The sequence below is a fragment of the Pelophylax lessonae genome (assembly GCF_965119305.1).
Source record: "Pelophylax lessonae genome assembly, chromosome: 2".
NCBI classification, from domain to species: Eukaryota; Metazoa; Chordata; class Amphibia; order Anura; family Ranidae; genus Pelophylax; species Pelophylax lessonae.
The window spans coordinates 696,412,412-696,431,368 of NC_138769.1; the positions used below are offsets into that span (position 1 = coordinate 696,412,412).

The following is an 18,957-nucleotide window of genomic DNA, read 5'->3' on the forward strand; positions in this document are numbered from 1 at the left end:
TATTGGCAATATCGGTAAATAAAAAGCCAATTCCGATATATATTGGGGAAAGTCCATATCGTCCCTCGATATATCGGCTTTGCTATTATTATCGGTCGATCTCTAGTTGCTATTGCTGTCTCTCTCTCTCTCCCAGTATGTGAAATACTGTATAGGATTAGAAAAGAGCAATACCAAGTTCAAATCAGGCACCTAATCCTATCAAATCTGCAGACCTAAGCTGCTGGAGTAAAAGCAGGCACTGGGATATTCCTCTTATTAGCTAGAGGTTCCTCCATGCTGTGCCCCAAAAGCCCCCTCCCCCAGATATGTAGCTATGTAGCTAGCACTAAATGATTGTCCAATCACAGTCTGGGACTAGTCCTACACAGAGCTGTATTTCTCACCTGCAGTGTAGCCTCCAGAGAGACCTTGGCCTGTCTGTGATGTCTGGCAGGAGTGCCCTGATCAGGTGATAGGCTAAAAGGCATTACGAATCCCTTGGCAGGTTAATACGTTCACACACATGCATTTTAATGCTATCACTGTTTGCTTGGAGTACATTTGTATTTAAATATAGATGTTTAGAATATTTTTTTATTTTCTGAAGCTATAAGTGCGATGAGCGTTTTTACACTCCATTTATAAAGCCATGGCATTCTGTTTTCTTAAAGGGACGGGGGAACCTGAATCATGAAAAGGAGATGTTTGCCCAGGAACACCCTCCTGTGAAAACTCTGGAAGAAGCTGTAGAAATACTGAAGCCCTCAGCAATTATAGGTAAGAAAACACTTATTGTTACATCACTGGTTTTATTTGTATTTACGGGAGGTCTACCCTGTCTAGGTACAGTATCTCACAAAAGTGAGTACACCCCCCACATTTTTCTAAATATTTTATTCTATCTTTTCATGTGACAACACTGTAGAAATGACACTTTGCTACAATGTAATGAGTGTACAGCTTGTATAACAGTGTAAATTTACTGTCCCCTCAAAATAATTCAACACACAACCATTAATTTCTAAACCGCTGGCAACAAAAGTGAGTACACCCCTAATTCAAAATATCCAAATTGGGCCCAAAGTGTCAATATTTTGTGTGGGCACCATTATTTTCCAGCACTGCCTTAACTCTCTTGGGCATGGAGTTCACCAGAACTTCACAGGTTGCCACTGGAGTCCTCTTCCACTCCTCCGTGATGACATTACGGAGCTGGTGGATGTTAGAGACCTTGCGCTCCTCCACCTTCCGTTTAACCACTTCAATACCGGGCACTTTCCCCCCTTCCCGCCCAGGCCAATTTATAGCTTTTAGCGCTGTTGCATTTTGAATGACAATTGCGCGGTCATGCAACATTGTACCTAAACCAAGTTTATGTCATTTTTCCCCACAAATAGAGCTGTCTTTTGGTGGTATTTGATCACCGCAAGGTTTTTTCTTTTTTGCTAAACAAATAAAAAAAGACCGAAAAGTTTGAAAAAAAAAGTTTTTTTGTTTATGTTCTAAAATTTTGTAAATGGATAAGTTTTTTCCTGCACTGATGAGGAGGCACTGATGAGGAGGCACTGATGAGGAGGCACTGATGGGGTGGCACTAATATGCGGCACTGATATGCAGCATTGGTGGGCACTGATGGGCCCTGATAGGCGGCACTGATAGGTGGCACTGATGGACACTGATAGACGGCACTGATAGGTGGCACTGGTGGGCAATAACAGGCACTGGTGGGGGGCAATGATAAATTGAAATGATGGGCACTGGTGGGCAGCACTGATGGGGAGGGCACTGGCGGGCAGCACTGATGGGGAGGGCACTGACGGGCTCCCTAAGCCCTGATTGCCATCCCTGGTGGCCATGGTGGGCATCCCTGGGGTCATGGATGGGCATCCCTGGTGGTTCTAGTGGCAGCCCCCCCCCCCCCAAGGGTCTGCACTGGTAATCAATGCCTGTTAGGCACGAACTGAGGAAAGCCGATCAACAGCACTTCCTATTTACTATGTGGCCAGCTGTGATTGGACACAGCTGGTCACATGGTAAAGAGCCTATGTCAGTAGGCTCTTTACTGAAATCAGAGATGCGGTGTGTCAGAGTTACACGCTGCATCGCCGATCGCCGCTCTGTGCGCCCCCCGGTCCAGTGACGTCTGGTCAGGATAATGCAACCACCTTCCTGCTGTCATTTGCCTATAGGGCGGGCAGGAAGTGGTTAAGGATGCCCCACAGATGCTCAATAGGGTTTAGGTCTGGAGACATGCTTGGCCATTCCATCACCTTTACCCTCAACTAGGCAGTGGTCGTCTTGGAGGTGTTTTTGGGGCCATTATCATGTTGGAATACTGCCCTGCGGCCCAGTCCCCAAAGGGAGGAGATCATGCTCAAGCTGTACACTCTCTACTTTACATTGTAGCAAAGTGTAATTTCTTTAGTGTTGTCACATGAAAAGATAGAATAAAATATTTACAAAAATGTGAGGGGTGTACTCACTTTTGTGAGATATTGTATATGCATTTTTGAACCGCAGTGACTCGTTTTTTTTTTTTATTTTAATAATAATAATAGTTTCTGTGCTCCTTGCCAGTGTAAAAGGTGTAGGACGCCACTCACCCAGCCCAATGCATGTGGATGTATGTGATGGCTTCAGCCGACGCTGCTCCACTGGCTATACCACTGATTTATAAAAATAAGGGAGAATGAAGTGTGGAATGTAAAGTGAAAATTAAGTAAAAATAAACAAAAAATAAAATATGTAAGGATGAAAAAAAAAAATAAAAGTAAAGAATGAAAATAATAACTGACAAAAAAGAAAAACGATTTAAAAGGAAGTCATGGTGAATAATCAATAAGGAAAAGAAGAAAGTGATGAAGAAGAAAAAAAAAATAAGAAATAAAGAAAAGGTGAAAAGAATTTATGAAAAAAGGGAAGATTAATAAGACTGAATGATATGGAAGTGAGAATGAAGAAGAAAAATACATTTTTGTTTGGAATGAACTGAAATAATTTCTATAAGATGTGTGAGGAAAATAAAGTATGTGAAAAAATGTGAGAAATAGATAAGAAGTTGGTATAGTGTTGAGATAAAAAAAAAAAGTTTGGGTGTGAATTGAACTCCATGGATTGAAATGACATTCCAGCAATAAGATGAAAGCATAAAGACTATTCAAGGACCTTTTATAAAGGATGGCAGAGAGGATCATATCTGTGACAAAACCATCCAGCAACCATTCTTGAACGGCCAGAAACTCCATGTCTTCCAGCGCACTTCCGAGATGTTCAGCATCTGTTCTCTGTAATCCATGATTTCCTCCAACCGCCACTCCAGATCATTGCCAAAGTCAGGGTCCCCTGACCGCTTCATGTAAAACAACCCCAGGCCGAATTAGCCAAAACCTTCCGTCAGGCTGTCATCCTCTGTCCAAGGGCACCAGAGGGCTCTGTAGCTTTTGTCCAGCCGAATCTCTGCCCGGACCAGCCTGCGTAACTCAGCTGCCCATTCCTTGTGTGGTTGTTCTCCCAAAAACAGCACCCGCCATCCATTCTGCGACCAGTACCATTCCTGGGTGGAGAAGAGAAATTTTCACTGGCGGCGCTGCTCTTGGTCCACCTCTTCCTTCCAGAGTTGCCAGCGGACAGAGTCATACCATCCCAGCAGGACCTTCGTTGGCACTGGTCCTCTGTTCTTCATCTGCATCTCTTGCACTCACCTTACAAATTCCTCTTCCATGGCAGCTAGTATCTGTACCTCTCTTCTTCTGCTAACCGGACCCCAAATCCCAATGGTGGTTCGGATGTCTCAGACCTCAGGAAGCATCCCACCACTTGCCAGCAAATGTGATGGAATGGAACCATCCAGCACCTAGCTTGGGAGCTTCCATCAGTATACATCTTCCTCCAGTTTGGACATAGGAACCAGATATTCTAGCCAAGCATACAAGACTAGCTGACAATAGCTTGTGCGAGAATTATATTACATCTTTCCATCCACCCCAGAAGGTAATTACGTGGCTGTCCATAATTAGAGAACTATCTGCTCTCTCCATGGGCCATAATCAGTGGGTAGGAGGCTGGCCCCTAGTCCTCTCCAAAAGCCCTTGTCCTGGTTGGGTCTGTCACAATATCAATAGACAAGAAATTAGCAAAAAATTTATAAAATCCAAAAGATACAAAATTAAAAAATTCAAAAAAAGAAGGAAAAGAAGGGGGCGAGGCAAAGGAGGGAAAGAAAGAAAGGAAGGCTTTGCAGTGGGGGTTTTTTCTCTTTTGTGCAAACCCTTTTTTATTCATTTGCAATGCACCTTTGAACTTGCTAGACAATTTGACTACTTCAGGAATGACCAGTTCCCTAGTATAGCCCTCTCCCTCCTTGAACATCATGGCTCTCTTCTCTTCTGGTGTCTGATTACTGTCTGTGCTGACCCAGCTCCTCCACCCCTCCCCTACCTACGTAACCTTTAATTTATCTGCTGGGAGGAGGAGCAAATGGGGAATACTTTAGAGTTTCAGTTGAGTGACAACTCTCAGTCTGCTGGGACTGCTGACATCACATCAAAGATGGCAGCACCCAACAGCAGTCTCAGGACTTTTGGATGTCTACACAAGGGAGGCTTTTACTGTAAATAACATGAAGAAAATATGTTGAATGCACTTATAATCTTATTGGAAGAATTTTGTTGAAATTTATGGTCTGGTGACAGGGTCTCTTTAACCCCTTCCGTACCGCGTCATGTCAAATGACGTCGGCACAAATCCTTTCTCGATCCGGGCGGACGTCATATGACGGCGCCCGGATCTCCCTGCTACTGCGCGCCCCCGGGGGCGCGCAGCGCGGCGATCGGGGGTGAGGCTCGTCCCTCGGACTGAGCCCAACCCCGATCAAGGTAAACAGCCAATGAAATTGGCTGTTTACCACGTGATCGGCTGTGTCAATCACAGCCGATCACATGAGCGGCTCCAGCGCGAGCCGCTCGTTCCTTCCTTAATGCGCGGCGATCGGGGACGACGCTCGTCCCTCGGACAGAGTCGATCCCCGATCTAGGTAAAGAGCCAATGAAATTGGCTCTTTACCACGTGACCGGCTGTGTCCAATCACAGCCGGTCACAAATGTCATCAGAGAACACGGTAACTAGCTGTCACCGTGTTCTCCTCCTCACACACTGATCCTGTGTGAGGAAGAGAGTGTGGTAACAGCTAGTTACCAACTACAGTGCACCCCAAACACACTGATTGCCCCCCCCCAATAAAGAGCACCTGTCACTAGCCCATCAAAGTACCCGAGTACCTGTCACCAGCCCATCAGGTACTCTGATGACAGGTACTCGGGTACTCTGATGGGCTGATGACAGGTACTCGGGTACTCTGATGACAGGTACTCGGGTACTCTGATGACAGGTACTCGGGTACTCTGATGACAGGTACTCGGGTACTCTGATGATAGGTACTCGGGTACTCTGATGACAGGTACTCGGGTACTCTGATGACAGGTACTCGGGTACTCTGATGACAGGTACTCTGATGGGCTGGTGACAGGTACTCGGGTACTCTGATGATGGGTACTCGGGTACTCTGATGACAGGTACTCAGGTACTCTGATGACAGGTACTCGGGTACTCTGATGACGGGTACTCGGGTACTCTGATGACGGGTACTCGGGTACTCTGATGACGGGTACTCGGGTACTCTGATGACGGGTACTCGGGTACTCTGATGACGGGTACTCGGATACTCTGATGACGGGTACTCGGATACTCTGATGACGGGTACTCGGGTACCCTGATGACAGGTACTCGGGTACTCTGACAGGTACTCTGGTACTTTGAGTACCCGTCATCGGAGTACCCGAGTACCTGTCACCTACCCATCAGAGTACCCAAGTACCTGTCACCTACCCAACAGAGTACCCGAGTACCTTCCACCTGCTCATCAGAGTACCTGACACCTGAAGTACCCAAGTACTTGCCACCTGCTCATCATTACCCATCACTACTCATCAGTACTCATCAGTACCCATCAGTACCTATCACCTATTAGTATCAGTACTGATCATCCGTACCCATCAGTACAGTATCAGTATCACCTATCAGTATCAGTACTACTCATCAGTACCTATCACCTGCCTGTCACCTGCCCATAAGAGTACCCGAGTACCTGTCACCTGCCTATCGGAGTACTCAAGTACCTGCCACTTGCTCATCAGTACCAGAGTACCTGTCACCTGCCCAGCAAAGTACCCGAGTACCTGTCACCCTTCATACAGCCACCATGTCCAAGTCCAAAAAGGTTTATATACGTCGTCCGTTTAAACCTAAATACCGGTGTTATGGCAGCAGATAGCTGCCACAACCCTGGTATTTTTTTAAACGGTGGACGGTTGGCTTTCCGATAAGGGTGGTCCCAGCGGCGGATTCGCCGCGGGATCACCCTTCCGGGGTGGCGGAAGAGGTGCCCCTCCCGCTGCATTCTGGTCCTTTTCCCCGTTTACCGGACCCGCCGGCAGCGGGGAAAACGATCCGGTCCCAGATCCTCACAGACAGGATGTCGAGTGAGGGCAAGCTTGCCCTCACTTGACTCTATGGTCTTGGAGGACCGGAGCTACGGCAAACGTCATTGCCTAGCAACCAGTTTAAAGGTCCCTTTTTTTTTTTTTCATTTTATTTAATTTTTTTTTAATTTTTTTTTTTTTTATTTTTTCTATCTTTTAGTGTACTTGTGAGATCTGAGGACTTTTTGACCCCAGATCTCACAAAAAAGAGGTCCTGTCTAGTGTTGAGCGAACACGGACTGTATTATTCGTGTTCGTACCGAATAATTGGATTTTTTGTACCCGAACACGGACACGGACACTTTACTGTATGTTCGGGTAAAAATCCGTGTTCGGTCGTTTTATTTCCGGGTTTTGCATGCTTTGGCGCTCTTTTCATGGCGGGCTTTCAACAGCCAATCAACAATCGTTTAACTGGTGTGCCTTAAGCCATCCCAGCCATGCCTGCAAATGTCTCAGTAGCTGTGATTGGCCGTCTGAAGCATGTGACCAAGTCTTTATAAGTTCGAGGCAGCCGCAGCGGCGTCATTATGCTGCTTAGATTCAGGGACAGAGCACACATCAACGTGCTGGCTGCTGATTAGGGAAAGATAGGCAGGAAAAAACCATTTGTGTCCGGATAGAATTGAGGGACAGGTCGGAGTGTTTAGGCAGGGCGAGTTGTAGGCATTTTAGGGATAGAGTCTGCTGAATTATAGGGTCAGTGTCTTCTACAAACTACAATCGATATTGCTGTGTGGGGGGTGGGGTCTGCACTCAATCCTGATCTACGATCTCTTCTCAATCCTGTTAGGGACAGAGTCTGCTGAATTTTAGGGAAACTGTGTTCTACAAACTACAATCGATATTGCTGTGTGGTGTGGGATTGGAGATAGGCAGGTGTCAGTGATCCACATCCATTTTTCTGTGTGTGAGCTGCAGTGAACACAATCTTTTTGGGCTGCAGTGAACACAATCTTTTTGGGCTGCAGTGAACACAATCTTTTTGGGCTGCAGTGAACACAATCTTTTTGGGCTGCAGTGAACACAATCTTTTTGGGGTGCAGTGAACAAAATCTTTTTGGGGTGCAGTGAACACAATCCTTTTTGGTGTGCAGTGAACACAATCTTTGTGGGGTGCAGTGAACAAAATCCTTTGTGGGGTGCAGTGAACAAAATCCTTTGTGGGGTGCAGTGAACAAAATCCTTTGTGGGGTGCAGTGAACACAATCTTTTTGGGGTGCAGTGAACAAAATCCTTTTTGGGGTGCAGTGAACAACATCCTTTTTGGGGTGCAGTGAACACAATCTTTTTGGGGTGCAGTGAACAAAATCCTTTGTGGGGTGCAGTGAACACAATCTTTTTGGGGTGCAGTGAACACAATCTTTTTAGGGTGGAGTGAACAACATCCTTTTTGGGGTGCAGTGAACAAAATCCTTTTTGGGGTGCAGTGAACAAAATCATTTTTGGGGTGCAGTGAACACAATCTTTTTGGGGTGCAGTGAACACAATCTTTGTGGGGTGCAGTGAACACAATCTTTTTGGGGTGGAGTGAACAACATCCTTTTTGGGGTGCAGTGAACAACATCCTTTTTGGGGTGCAGTGAACACAATCTTTTTGGGGTGCAGTGAACACAATCTTTGTGGGGTACAGTGAACAGAATCTTTGTGGGGTGCAGTGAACACAATCTTTGGGGGGTACAGTGAACACAATCTTTGTGAGGTGCAGTGAACACAATCTTTGTGGGGTGCAGTGAACACAATCATTGTGGGGTGCAGTGAACTCAATCTTTGTGGGGTACAGTGAACACAATCTCATACTTCTGAAGGTTTGAGGGTGCTGCCTGTTCCATACTCCCCCTACTCCTCATCTAGCCTTTTAGGGGTACAAACAATAGTAATTGGGGCCTAGTGTGGTTGTGTACGTGTGATATACATACACTTTTTTGGGATCATATTTTCTATTCCGCTATTTAATCAAAAACCTTTGGGGATCAGTTAAATTGGGGGATAGTCTGTGTTGGTACGTGTGAGAGAGATCCACCTTTCCAAGTTGTTGGGGTTCATCTCATACTTCTGAAGGTTTGAGGGTGCTGCCTGTTCCATACTCCCCCTACTCCTAGCCTTTTAGGGGTACAAACAATAGTAATTGGGGCCTAGTGTGGTTGTGTACGTGTGATATACATACACTTTTTTGGGATCATATTTTCTATTCCGCTGTTTAATCAAAAACCTTTGGGGATCAGTTAAATTGGGGGATAGTCTGTGTTGGTACGTGTGAGAGAGATCCACCTTTCCAAGTTGTTGGGGTTCATCTCATACTTCTGAAGGTTTGAGGGTGCTGCCTGTTCCATACTCCCCCTACTCCTAGCCTTTTAGGGGTACAAACAATAGTAATTGGGGCCTAGTGTGGTTGTGTACGTGTGATATACATACACTTTTTTGGGATCATATTTTCTATTCCGCTATTTAATCAAAAACCTTTGGGGATCAGTTAAATTGGGGGATAGTCTGTGTTGGTACGTGTGAGAGAGATCCACCTTTCCAAGTTGTTGGGGTTCATCTCATACTTCTGAAGGTTTGAGGGTGCTGCCTGTTCCATACTCCCCCTACTCCTAGCCTTTTAGGGGTACAAACAATAGTAATTGGGGCCTAGTGTGGTTGTGTACGTGTGATATACATACACTTTTTTGGGATCATATTTTCTATTCCGCTATTTAATCAAAAACCTTTGGGGATCAGTTAAATTGGGGGATAGTCTGTGTTGGTACGTGTGAGAGAGATCCACCTTTCCAAGTTGTTGGGGTTCATCTCATACTTCTGAAGGTTTGAGGGTGCTGCCTGTTCCATACTCCCCCTACTCCTAGCCTTTTAGGGGTACAAACAATAGTAATTGGGGCCTAGTGTGGTTGTGTACGTGTGATATACATACACTTTTTTGGGATCATATTTTCTATTCCGCTATTTAATCAAAAACCTTTGGGGATCAGTTAAATTGGGGGATAGTCTGTGTTGGTACGTGTGAGAGAGATCCACCTTTCCAAGTTGTTGGGGTTCATCTCATACTTCTGAAGGTTTGAGGGTGCTGCCTGTTCCATACTCCCCCTACTCCTAGCCTTTTAGGGGTACAAACAATAGTAATTGGGGCCTAGTGTGGTTGTGTACGTGTGATATACATACACTTTTTTGGGATCATATTTTCTATTCCGCTATTTAATCAAAAACCTTTGGGGATCAGTTAAATTGGGGGATAGTCTGTGTTGGTACGTGTGAGAGAGATCCACCTTTCCAAGTTGTTGGGGTTCATCTCATACTTCTGAAGGTTTGAGGGTGCTGCCTGTTCCATACTCCCCCTACTCCTAGCCTTTTAGGGGTACAAACAATAGTAATTGGGGCCTAGTGTGGTTGTGTACGTGTGATATACATACACTTTTTTGGGATCATATTTTCTATTCCGCTATTTAATCAAAAACCTTTGGGGATCAGTTAAATTGGGGGATAGTCTGTGTTGGTACGTGTGAGAGAGATCCACCTTTCCAAGTTGTTGGGGTTCATCTCATACTTCTGAAGGTTTGAGGGTGCTGCCTGTTCCATACTCCCCCTACTCCTAGCCTTTTAGGGGTACAAACAATAGTAATTGGGGCCTAGTGTGGTTGTGTACGTGTGATATACATACACTTTTTTGGGATCATATTTTCTATTCCGCTATTTAATCAAAAACCTTTGGGGATCAGTTAAATTGGGGGATAGTCTGTGTTGGTACGTGTGAGAGAGATCCACCTTTCCAAGTTGTTGGGGTTCATCTCATACTTCTGAAGGTTTGAGGGTGCTGCCTGTTCCATACTCCCCCTACTCCTAGCCTTTTAGGGGTACAAACAATAGTAATTGGGGCCTAGTGTGGTTGTGTACGTGTGATATACATACACTTTTTTGGGATCATATTTTCTATTCCGCTATTTAATCAAAAACCTTTGGGGATCAGTTAAATTGGGGGATAGTCTGTGTTGGTACGTGTGAGAGAGATCCACCTTTCCAAGTTGTTGGGGTTCATCTCATACTTCTGAAGGTTTGAGGGTGCTGCCTGTTCCATACTCCCCCTACTCCTAGCCTTTTAGGGGTACAAACAATAGTAATTGGGGCCTAGTGTGGTTGTGTACGTGTGATATACATACACTTTTTTGGGATCATATTTTCTATTCCGCTATTTAATCAAAAACCTTTGGGGATCAGTTAAATTGGGGGATAGTCTGTGTTGGTACGTGTGAGAGAGATCCACCTTTCCAAGTTGTTGGGGTTCATCTCATACTTCTGAAGGTTTGAGGGTGCTGCCTGTTCCATACTCCCCCTACTCCTAGCCTTTTAGGGGTACAAACAATAGTAATTGGGGCCTAGTGTGGTTGTGTACGTGTGATATACATACACTTTTTTGGGATCATATTTTCTATTCCGCTATTTAATCAAAAACCTTTGGGGATCAGTTAAATTGGGGGATAGTCTGTGTTGGTACGTGTGAGAGAGATCCACCTTTCCAAGTTGTTGGGGTTCATCTCATACTTCTGAAGGTTTGAGGGTGCTGCCTGTTCCATACTCCCCCTACTCCTAGCCTTTTAGGGGTACAAACAATAGTAATTGGGGCCTAGTGTGGTTGTGTACGTGTGATATACATACACTTTTTTGGGATCATATTTTCTATTCCGCTATTTAATCAAAAACCTTTGGGGATCAGTTAAATTGGGGGATAGTCTGTGTTGGTACGTGTGAGAGAGATCCACCTTTCCAAGTTGTTGGGGTTCATCTCATACTTCTGAAGGTTTGAGGGTGCTGCCTGTTCCATACTCCCCCTACTCCTAGCCTTTTAGGGGTACAAACAATAGTAATTGGGGCCTAGTGTGGTTGTGTACGTGTGATATACATACACTTTTTTGGGATCATATTTTCTATTCCGCTATTTAATCAAAAACCTTTGGGGATCAGTTAAATTGGGGGATAGTCTGTGTTGGTACGTGTGAGAGAGATCCACCTTTCCAAGTTGTTGGGGTTCATCTCATACTTCTGAAGGTTTGAGGGTGCTGCCTGTTCCATACTCCCCCTACTCCTAGCCTTTTAGGGGTACAAACAATAGTAATTGGGGCCTAGTGTGGTTGTGTACGTGTGATATACATACACTTTTTTGGGATCATATTTTCTATTCCGCTATTTAATCAAAAACCTTTGGGGATCAGTTAAATTGGGGGATAGTCTGTGTTGGTACGTGTGAGAGAGATCCACCTTTCCAAGTTGTTGGGGTTCATCTCATACTTCTGAAGGTTTGAGGGTGCTGCCTGTTCCATACTCCCCCTACTCCTAGCCTTTTAGGGGTACAAACAATAGTAATTGGGGCCTAGTGTGGTTGTGTACGTGTGATATACATACACTTTTTTGGGATCATATTTTCTATTCCGCTATTTAATCAAAAACCTTTGGGGATCAGTTAAATTGGGGGATAGTCTGTGTTGGTACGTGTGAGAGAGATCCACCTTTCCAAGTTGTTGGGGTTCATCTCATACTTCTGAAGGTTTGAGGGTGCTGCCTGTTCCATACTCCCCCTACTCCTAGCCTTTTAGGGGTACAAACAATAGTAATTGGGGCCTAGTGTGGTTGTGTACGTGTGATATACATACACTTTTTTGGGATCATATTTTCTATTCCGCTATTTAATCAAAAACCTTTGGGGATCAGTTAAATTGGGGGATAGTCTGTGTTGGTACGTGTGAGAGAGATCCACCTTTCCAAGTTGTTGGGGTTCATCTCATACTTCTGAAGGTTTGAGGGTGCTGCCTGTTCCATACTCCCCCTACTCCTAGCCTTTTAGGGGTACAAACAATAGTAATTGGGGCCTAGTGTGGTTGTGTACGTGTGATATACATACACTTTTTTTGGATCATATTTTCTATTCCGCTATTTAATCAAAAACCTTTGGGGATCAGTTAAATTGGGGGATAGTCTGTGTTGGTACGTGTGAGAGAGATCCACCTTTCCAAGTTGTTGGGGTTCATCTCATACTTCTGAAGGTTTGAGGGTGCTGCCTGTTCCATACTCCCCCTACTCCTAGCCTTTTAGGGGTACAAACAATAGTAATTGGGGCCTAGTGTGGTTGTGTACGTGTGATATACATACACTTTTTTGGGATCATATTTTCTATTCCGCTATTTAATCAAAAACCTTTGGGGATCAGTTAAATTGGGGGATAGTCTGTGTTGGTACGTGTGAGAGAGATCCACCTTTCCAAGTTGTTGGGGTTCATCTCATACTTCTGAAGGTTTGAGGGTGCTGCCTGTTCCATACCCCCCCTACTCCTCATCTAGCCTTTTAGGGGTACAAACAATAGTAATTGGGGCCTAGTGTGGTTGTGTACGTGTGATATACATACACTTTTTTTGGATCATATTTTCTATTCCGCTATTTAATCAAAAACCTTTGGGGATCAGTTAAATTGGGGGATAGTCTGTGTCGGTACGTGTGAGAGAGATCCACCTTTCCAAGTTGTTGGGGTTCATCTCATACTTCTGAAGGTTTGAGGGTGCTGCCTGTTCCATACCCCCCCTACTCCTCATCTAGCCTTTTAGGGGTACAAACAATAGTAATTGGGGCCTAGTGTGGTTGTGTACGTGCGAGATACATACACTTTTTTTGATCATATTTCCTATTCCGCTATTCAATAAAAACCTTTGAGGATCAATTGAATTGCGGGATAGTCTGTGTCGGTACGTGTGAGAGAGATCCACCTTTCCAAGTTGTTGGGGTTCATCTCATACTTCTGAAGGTTTGAGGGTGCTGCCTGTTCCATACTCCCCCTACTCCTCATCTAGCCTTTTAGGGGTACAAACAATAGTAATTGGGGCCCAGTGTGGTTGTGTACGTGTGATATACATACACTTTTTTGGGATCATATTTTCTATTCCGCTATTTAATCAAAAACCTTTGGGGATCAGTTAAATTGGGGGATAGTCTGTGTCGGTACGTGTGAGAGAGATCCACCTTTCCAAGTTGTTGGGGTTCATCTCATACTTCTGAAGGTTTGAGGGTGCTGCCTGTTCCATACCCCCCCTACTCCTCATCTAGCCTTTTAGGGGTACAAACAATAGTAATTGGGGCCTAGTGTGGTTGTGTACGTGCGAGATACATACACTTTTTTTGATCATATTTCCTATTCCGCTATTCAATAAAAACCTTTGAGGATCAATTGAATTGCGGGATAGTCTGTGTCGGTACGTGTGAGAGAGATCCACCTTTCCAAGTTGTTGGGGTTCATCTCATACTTCTGAAGGTTTGAGGGTGCTGCCTGTTCCATACTCCCCCTACTCCTCATCTAGCCTTTTAGGGGTACAAACAATAGTAATTGGGGCCTAGTGTGGTTGTGTACGTGTGATATACATACACTTTTTTTGGATCATATTTTCTATTCCGCTATTTAATCAAAAACCTTTGGGGATCAGTTAAATTGGGGGATAGTCTGTGTTGGTACGTGTGAGAGAGATCCACCTTTCCAAGTTGTTGGGGTTCATCTCATACTTCTGAAGGTTTGAGGGTGCTGCCTGTTCCATACTCCCCCTACTCCTCATCTAGCCTTTTAGGGGTACAAACAATAGTAATTGGGGCCCAGTGTGGTTGTGTACGTGTGATATACATACACTTTTTTGGGATCATATTTTCTATTCCGCTATTTAATCAAAAACCTTTGGGGATCAGTTAAATTGGGGGATAGTCTGTGTCGGTACGTGTGAGAGAGATCCACCTTTCCAAGTTGTTGGGGTTCATCTCATACTTCTGAAGGTTTGAGGGTGCTGCCTGTTCCATACCCCCCCTACTCCTCATCTAGCCTTTTAGGGGTACAAACAATAGTAATTGGGGCCTAGTGTGGTTGTGTACGTGTGATATACATACACTTTTTTTGGATCATATTTTCTATTCCGCTATTTAATCAAAAACCTTTGGGGATCAGTTAAATTGGGGGATAGTCTGTGTCGGTACGTGTGAGAGAGATCCACCTTTCCAAGTTGTTGGGGTTCATCTCATACTTCTGAAGGTTTGAGGGTGCTGCCTGTTCCATACCCCCCCTACTCCTCATCTAGCCTTTTAGGGGTACAAACAATAGTAATTGGGGCCTAGTGTGGTTGTGTACGTGCGAGATACATACACTTTTTTTGATCATATTTCCTATTCCGCTATTCAATAAAAACCTTTGAGGATCAATTGAATTGCGGGATAGTCTGTGTCGGTACGTGTGAGAGAGATCCACCTTTCCAAGTTGTTGGGGTTCATCTCATACTTCTGAAGGTTTGAGGGTGCTGCCTGTTCCATACTCCCCCTACTCCTCATCTAGCCTTTTAGGGGTACAAACAATAGTAATTGGGGCCCAGTGTGGTTGTGTACGTGTGATATACATACACTTTTTTTGGATCATATTTTCTATTCCGCTATTTAATTTAACTGGGCCTCCATGCGAGACCTGTGTGCCTTGTTGCGCTGTTTTGAGTACTCCACCAACATGGCCAGTGGCAATGACGCCGTTCTCAGCTTAACTATCCCACTTCTATGCCTCCTTGAAAAAACAATTCGGGCGATGATGGAAGAGGATGTGGCACAGGATGAGGAGGAGGAGGAGGATGAAGAGGTAACATTTCCAAGGCTTTCAGGGCAGTCATTCGCAAGGGGCTCCGAGGGTGGGTTCCTGCACACGCAAACGCCAGGGACGCAATTGTCCAGCAGGGGCACAGTTCTGGAGGATGAGGAGGAGGAGGAGCTGGAGGAGGAGATGGAACCATGTTCACAGCAGGGTGGCACCCAGGCCAGCTCATGGCCATCACTGGTGCGTGGCTGGGGGGATACAGAGGACACGGACGATACACCTCCCACAGAGGACAGCCTTTCGTTGCCTCTGGGCAGCCTGGCACACATGAGCGATTACATGCTGCAGTGTCTCCACAACGACCGCCGAGTTGCCCACATTCTAACTTGTGCTGATTACTGGGTGGCCACGCTGCTGGATCCCCGTTACAAGGACAACGTACCGTCCTTAATTCACTCACTGGAGCGCGATCGCAAGATGCGCGAGTACAAGCGCACGCTGGTAGACGCCATGCTGCTGGCATTCCCATCTGACAGCGGGGCCACAGTGGAAGCACAAGGCAGAGGAGGAGGAGGAGGAGGTCGCCAACGCAACCAGGGCACCGCCAGCACCTCAGAAGGCAGGGTTAGCATGGCCGAAATGTGGAAAAGCTTTGTCAGCACGCCACAACAAACAGCAGCACCAGCAGCTCAGATGGAACGTCTTAGCAGGAGGCAGCATTTTACCAACATGGTGGAGCAGTATGTGTGCACACGCCTACATGTAGTGAATGACGGGTCTGCCCCCTTCAACTTCTGGGTCTCCAAATTGGGCACATGGCTTGAGCTTGCCCTTTACGCCTTGGAGGTGCTGGCGTGCCCTGCAGCCAGTGTATTATCTGAACGGGTATTTAGCACGGCTGGGGGCGTTATAACAGACAAGCGCAGCCGCCTGTCCAGAGACAATGTGGACAAGCTCACGTTCATTAAAATGAACCAGGCATGGATCCCACGGGACTTTTCCGTACCTTATGCAGAATAGCAATGGATACCGACCTTACCCACCCATTGTTCCATTTTTGCTCTTTCTCACTCTTTTGGGGTGTACCCTCATTTAAAATTTTTGAAAAGAAGCAGTGTTGGCTACCTCGTCCTCCTCCTCAGGGCCAGATTAATGTAGGGGCTATTGGAGCTGCAGCTCCAGGCCCCTACCTTTTATATAGGCCCCGGGTTGGCCATATTCACTGTTACCGCTCTTCTGTCACTTGTAAACACAGAAGTCTGGCTTCTATGCTCGCTTCCCCAGGCAGCACCCTCAGAACCTCCCCACACAGCGTGAAGGCCGGACAAGGAGGGACAGTTGGCGATGCATGGATGTGTTTATGGGCTTCAGAGACAGCATCCCATGTTGAATTAGGCATGCATGGCTGCACCCTTCCTCCTCTGGGTGCATGGCAAGGCACGGCCCTTAAGGCCCTTCAAAATCCTCAGCACCAAGCCCATGATGCTGTTAATCCGGCCCTGGTCCTCCTCCACCGCCGCTTCCACCTACACCGCCCATAGGTGTGCGCAGCCTATTGCATTAAGGTGTGCACCCCAAAGTTGAAATACACATGCATGTGTTTGCCAGCAGGGAGAGTAATGTATCGGGGCCATGTACCTGTAGGCAAGGAGAAATAGAGCAGAGCAGGTCCCAGGGAGATCTTTCCCATCTCCTCACTGGCAATGCTATGTGCCCTAGGTGATTAGGGTGTGCCCAGGCACACCCAGCACACCCTGTGCGCACGCCTATGTCACCGCCACATCCACCACCACCTCAACCTCCCTCCTACTCCATATGGGCCTCGTCCTTCAGAGATGAAGAAGAACATTGTTTTATTTTTCTGTTTTTTTTTTGTTGTTTTAAGTTATTTCCCTATCCACATTTGTTTGCAGAGCACTTGCCATGCTCTTAATTACGTTTTGCTGCCATTTGCAGCACTCTAGCCCTTTCCTTTGGTGTTTTAGAGCCATTTTAGTGCCTTAAAGTTCGGGTCCCCATTGACTTCAATGGGGTTCGGTGTCCGGGAAAAGTTCGGTAAAAGTCCGGGACACGGACCCGGACTTTTTTTTAAAGTTCGGCCGAACCCGTCGAACACGGACATCTAGGTGTTCGCTCAACCCTAGTCCTGTCGTGTCTTTTTCTATTACAAGTAATGTTTACATTTCTTGTAATGGAAATAAAAATGATCATTTTTTTTTTTTTAAAAAAAACTGTGTAAAAATAAAAAATAATAAATAAAATAAATAGTAAAAAAAAAAAAAAAAAATTAAAGCGCCCTGTCCCCGCGAGCTCGCGCGCAGAAGCGAACGCATACGGAAACCCCGCCCACATATAAAGACGATATAAGAAATGTAAAGACGAAATCAGGGCGGCTAAAATAGAACACGAGAGACATATAGCGGAGGAGAGTAAAAAGAACCCTAAGAAGTTCTTTAAGTATATAAACAGTAAGAAAGCGAGGCCAGAACACATTGGCCCCGTAAAAGATGATAAGGGAAATATGGCCACTGAGGACAGAGAAAAGGCGGAAGTGTTAAATAATTTCTTCTCTTCAGTCTTCACAAAAGAATCGGGGGGCTACACGAACCCAGCTTGTAAGGCCAATAATACACCTCAGAAAGTGCCGCCATGGTTAACAGAAGATAGACTTAGAGCTAAACTAGAGAAACTTAACATAAATAAATCCCCGGGACCGGATGGCTTGCACCCGAGGGTTCTTAATGAGCTCAGCCAGGTGATTGCCAGACCATTATTCTTGATCTTTAAGGATAGTTTACAGACGGGTATGGTGCCAGCTGATTGGAAAAAAGCCAACGTGGTACCAATATTTAAGAAGGGGCCGAGATATATCCCGGGTAACTATAGGCCGGTCAGCCTAACATCAGTAGTCTGCAAAATTTTGGAGGGGATGTTAAGGGACCACATACAAGACTTTAGTAATGAAACTGGTATTATAAGTAGTAATCAGCATGGATTCATGAAAAATCGTTCTTGCCAAACCAATCTATTAACCTTCTACGATGAAGTGAGCAGCCACCTAGATAAAGGTAAGCCTGTGGATGTGGTGTATCTGGACTTTGCAAAGGCCTTTGACACTGTTCCCCACAAACGATTACTGTACAAACTAAGGAAGGTAGGTATGGACCATAAGGTGAGTACCTGGATAGAGAACTGGCTCCAGGGGAGAGTACAGAGGGTGGTGATTAATGGGGAGTACTCGGATTGGGCGGGTGTGGAAAGTGGGGTCCCCCAGGGTTCTGTCCTGGGACCAATCCTGTTTAATTTATTCATAAATGATCTAGAGGAGGGGATATCTAGTACAATCTCAGTATTTGCAGATGATACTAAATTAGGCATGCCAATATCTTCTATGCAGGATGTGGAAACCTTGCAAGCAGACCTGAACAAAATAACGGGGTGGGCAACTACATGGCAGATGAGATTTAATGTTGATAAATGTAAAGTAATGCACCTGGGTGCCAGAAACCAGAAAGCAAGCTACTCACTAGGGGGGGAACCTCTGGGTGAGTCTAGGATGGAAAAGGACTTGGGGGTACTGGTAGACAACAAGCTTGGCAGTGGCATGCAATGCCAAGCCGCCGCAAGCAAAGCCAACAGAATACTGGGATGTATAAAAAAGGGGATTCACTCCAGAAATAAAGAGATTATTCTCCCACTCTACAAGACTCTGGTCCGGCCACATCTGGAGTATGCTGTCCAGTTCTGGGCACCGGTCCTCAGGAAGGATGTGCTGGAACTGGAGAAAGTCCAGAGAAGGGCAACAAAAATAATTAGGGGAATGGAGGACATCAGCTATGAGGAAAGACTACA

The 18,957-nt window shown here is 45.6% G+C and overlaps 1 protein-coding gene across 1 annotated transcript in view; it reads left to right on the forward strand.

Moving 5' to 3' along the window:
- Positions 1-18,957, forward strand: part of ME3 (malic enzyme 3) — a 306,056-nt gene that overhangs the window by 264,439 nt on the left and 22,660 nt on the right. The window contains exon 10 of the mRNA XM_082248513.1: positions 654-759. Within this exon, the coding sequence (XP_082104639.1) occupies positions 654-759 (106 nt within the window). The remainder of the gene's footprint in view (positions 1-653; positions 760-18,957) is intronic.